The 4,048-nt window shown below is 44.3% G+C and overlaps 1 protein-coding gene across 1 annotated transcript; it reads right to left on the reverse strand.

Annotated features, from left to right (window-relative positions):
* Positions 1-508: 508 nt before the first annotated feature.
* Positions 509-3,645, reverse strand: LOC311489014 (aquaporin-4-like; the record flags this gene model as incomplete). The annotated part of the gene is made up of 5 exons (XM_084545909.1): positions 509-757; positions 1,940-2,020; positions 2,550-2,714; positions 2,805-3,222; positions 3,590-3,645. 5 exons carry the CDS (start codon positions 3,643-3,645, stop codon positions 509-511), a joined length of 969 nt encoding a protein of 322 aa, XP_084402035.1.
* Positions 3,646-4,048: the final 403 nt, after the last annotated feature.

Here is a 4,048-nt window from a genome sequence, read left to right on the forward strand (position 1 = left end):
AGAGCTGTCTCACAGTGCCAGGGATCTGTAATGTGCTTACTGATCACAAGGAAATTCTCCCCTTTTTACTACATATGCAGTACATGGACCAAATGTGACACTAATCCAAAAATAACAAGGCTGCATATTCTTCTTCACTTCTCCAATTTGGCGCGATGACCCCGCATAATAGGTTGACCCTGCACATACTTCCCTATTGCAACGCATCGAGGGCTGTCATTCTGCAGTGCGCTGTGTGCGATGTGCGCCGCATGCCAACACTGCTGCAAAAATCATTCAGGGAGGGCCTCGGGAAGAGTATTGAACAGGCTGCAGATGTTTGTTAGATTGAGCCATAACATCATATTAGTTTTATGACAATGAAAGGAATACAGCCCCACTATGTCATGGACAGAAATTGTATTCTGTGTTGAAGACAAAGTCTTTGCCAGGCGACAGGCTCAAGATGGATCCTCCTCCAAACTCTGAGGGTCTACAAATTGGTCTCCATTTCCAGTGCACGTGATAGTCATACAGAGGACAGCACTTCTCCCATTGACTCTTGGAAAGACTCTTTTTTCTCAGCTTTCTCCAAATCAATGGGGTTTATGGAGCCCGACTTAATGACAATGTCCTCACTCTCCACATCCCTGTATTTCCCCGATGAATCCTTCTTAAAAACTTTCAGCCTGTTCTTTATCTCAGGGTCAGGACAGTACAGGTACTCGTACAGGCCGCCGGCTAAGATGCCTCCCAGAACGGGTCCCACCCAGTACACCTATCATAAACAGGAAGACAAACACATTAATGAGTCAGCTGGTTAATCAGTGCCTCATTAGAGGCAGGGACGCTCAGTGTCTCTCACTATCAAGCATTTACTACCAAGGGAAGACGCTTGAATATGATGTCGGACACAGTGACAGAGTTACACTGTAAAACATCCAACGGGAATTTTGTTAAATCACCGTTGTATTTGTCAATGAACAAGTAACTGCTAAAAAAAAGATGATGATGATTGATTTTGACACACATTCTGAATCCTTGAATTGAATGGATGTACTGCTAAAAGTTCCCTCAGTTAATTAAATTAAAACCTGTTTGCGACATTCCCCAGTGAGACTGAACAGCTGCTAATTTGGCTTAAAGGTGTAATGTGTAAGATTGAGTGGCCTCTAGTGGTGAGATTGCAGATTGCAACCATCTTAATATCCCTCCCTCGCGTGACTATACACGAATGTGTATAGAAATTATTACATTTCTTCCAATAGATTCTGCCACCTGAACTGCACACTATGCCTTTGACATACTGAGAAGTTTCAGAACTTAAAAAACAAATTTGGAGTTTAGTTCATATGTTTAAGACAGTAGGAGAATATACATCTTCAAGTTGAACCAGCATAAAGTGGTTTACAGTGTGTTATCAGTGGCCACCCAGCACATACTCCCATATTGCTCACACACTTAATATGACACCATGCTGTCAGCAAATAGCACTCTGGAAATAATTGCCTGGATGCAAAACTTCACAGCTAATGTTACTTTACACCTTGTTCAGTGACATCTCATTATGTAGCTCGAGATGAACATTCGGTAAATTTGTCGTTCCTTGGCGCTTGATTTGTTGGATGAATTCATAAATGCAAAGGTCATATACCGTTTCAAATTAGCATTTAACCTGCCTCAAGTTTTTGGATTTGATTGCCCATGTGAAAGATTATTTCTTTTTATTCTGTTTTATTTAGTTCTCACAGGATTCTGCTGTTAGAGGCGCTGAAAATGTGATACTTTGGATGTTAAACTGCAAATTATGTCAGTGCATAGTAACATGAATTCATGACATAACATTTGAACCAGTGAGCTCTTCTATTACTGGAGTTCAAATACTCAGAAATGGCACAGGCGCTCTCCGGAGTAAGTGGGTTACACCTCGCCCATACAAAGTAAGTGAGGCATCTCTTACCCAGTGGCTCTCGAAGTTAAGTGTGACCATTGCAGGCCCGAAGGAACGAGCAGGGTTCATGCTGGCTCCTGTATAAGGAATCTAAAAGACAAGTTATAGCGTTATTTTAGTCCAAAGGATGCAGCGTGCTAATATACACATCAAGGTTTGGTATAATGCTGTCTTATGACTTACAGAATACTGTGTTGTAATATACGGATATATGCATTTGTTAAATAGACCAGGGTAGAAATCGGCTGAGCCGTGCATGAGATAACATTGTCCTCCCCGTGCATTCATTTGCTCTGCAGGGTTTAGAGAGCCCCCGGAGATTGGTTGCCATGCGATGGCAGTCTCCAATAAAGATGTGCACGTGGGTGTGAATTTCCGAGAAAAGCACAGTGTCACATATCAAGGAATAGATGCCGAATGCACCTGCTCTTTCTCAGCTCAACACACTCTCCCAATCAGAATCAGCCTTGTTTTACAAGTTTTTAATGCGGGATGCAAATTTAATCTTCAGATCAGTGTTTAAACATATGTTTCGCTGCTGGAGGAGTTGAGCCGATATGTACATCGAGACAGTTCTTCTACTGTAGCTGAATTTGTTTATGCAATCAAAGATACTCACTGCAAATAAGTGACCTATGACAACAGCGAGGCCGATGGCCAGGCTTGCAGAGCCGTCTAGGTCGGTGCGTTTAGGATCACAGGTGGCAAAGACGGCGAAGACCAGCTCGAACGTGATGAGGAGCTCAACAAGGAGGCCGTGTCCTAATGAGATGTCGGAGTTCACCTTGAAAACAGAAGATATTTCTTATACATAAAAGGAAAAACTATTTTATATTTTTCACACACACACCATCGTAAATGAACAAGTCCTTACAGTGGTCACACCGAGGGACCCTCTGACAGCAGCAGGTGTGACGAGGTAGAGAATCCCAGCTCCTGTAATAGCTCCCAGGCACTGAGCCACCACATAGAAGACAGCCTTTGCCAGGCTCAGCTTTCTAGTCACAACCATAGCTGCAGTGACGGCGGGGTTGATGTGTCCGCCGCTGATGTGTCCAAAACACTGCACCATAGTGGCAATGCTGAGGCCGAAGCACAGAGAGATAAGGACTAGGTCGGCCGGGGGAGGCTTCTCCTCCCCTGCAGCCCAGTTGATGGTGGAGCCCAGGCCGAGAAGGACAAAGATGAGAGTGGCCAGGTATTCTCCAGACACAGCCCTCCAGAAGTCCTTGGTCCAGATCCCTTTAAATGCCACCATTATGCTCCGACAGTTACACCGGGACAGGAACCTCCTGGCAAAAAGAATAATGAGAAAAATGATTAGCCTACTTACGTATTCCTGGTGTGTGCATGTGGCTGGAAAAGTACTGAACCCTATCTGAAGAGCTGCCTCTGGGCAAAACATTTATAACTCCACTAGGGATTTAAGCCAGTGACTTTCCATGACAAAATGCCACACAGAGCATTCTTTAAACACTGTGCATGAAGGCAAATGATCACACTGACAGCCAAAGAATACAGCTTTTAATTGCTGCAGCTCAATTAACTTGATCAGGAAGAATGCAAATCTTTTGACAATGAATGATGAAGAGAACAAGGTTTGCAAGAACACAATAACAAGCTCAGTCCGTCCACACGAGATCAAAACCTAAAACTTACCGAAAGTGATCACGTGCTCTCTCTGTCCCCGCTGTGTGTGATGTGCTTTCTTTCATAGGTCCTTGTGACTTGTTCAACCCTTTATCACAGTGCAAGTTGCTGTGGCTGTGACCTGCAGCACTCACAGAAGAGCAGCAGGTTGTTTTAGCGCAGGAGCTGGGCACAGAGCGGATCTGTCAGATGAATGTGATCCACACGTTGTGCCCTAGGATTGCATCCAGCAGCTTTATTAGGTTACTACCCAAGCATCCCCTCGCAGGAATTAAACAGCCTGCTCTGGGAGGGGAGGAGTCAGGAGATCTGCTAGCTGTGCAAACAGTGGCTCTGCTGCACAGAGTGCGAGCACACTGTGACTCGGGCAGCCTCAGCATCTTAGTTATAGCAGAGCTTTTGGAAACATGCCAGAGAATGTAGAATTTGTATTCTCCCCAGAGAGTCCTGCATTATTATTATTATTAT

Source organism: Chelon labrosus (assembly GCF_963514085.1).
Source record: "Chelon labrosus genome assembly, chromosome: 6".
NCBI lineage: Eukaryota > Metazoa > Chordata > Actinopteri > Mugiliformes > Mugilidae > Chelon > Chelon labrosus.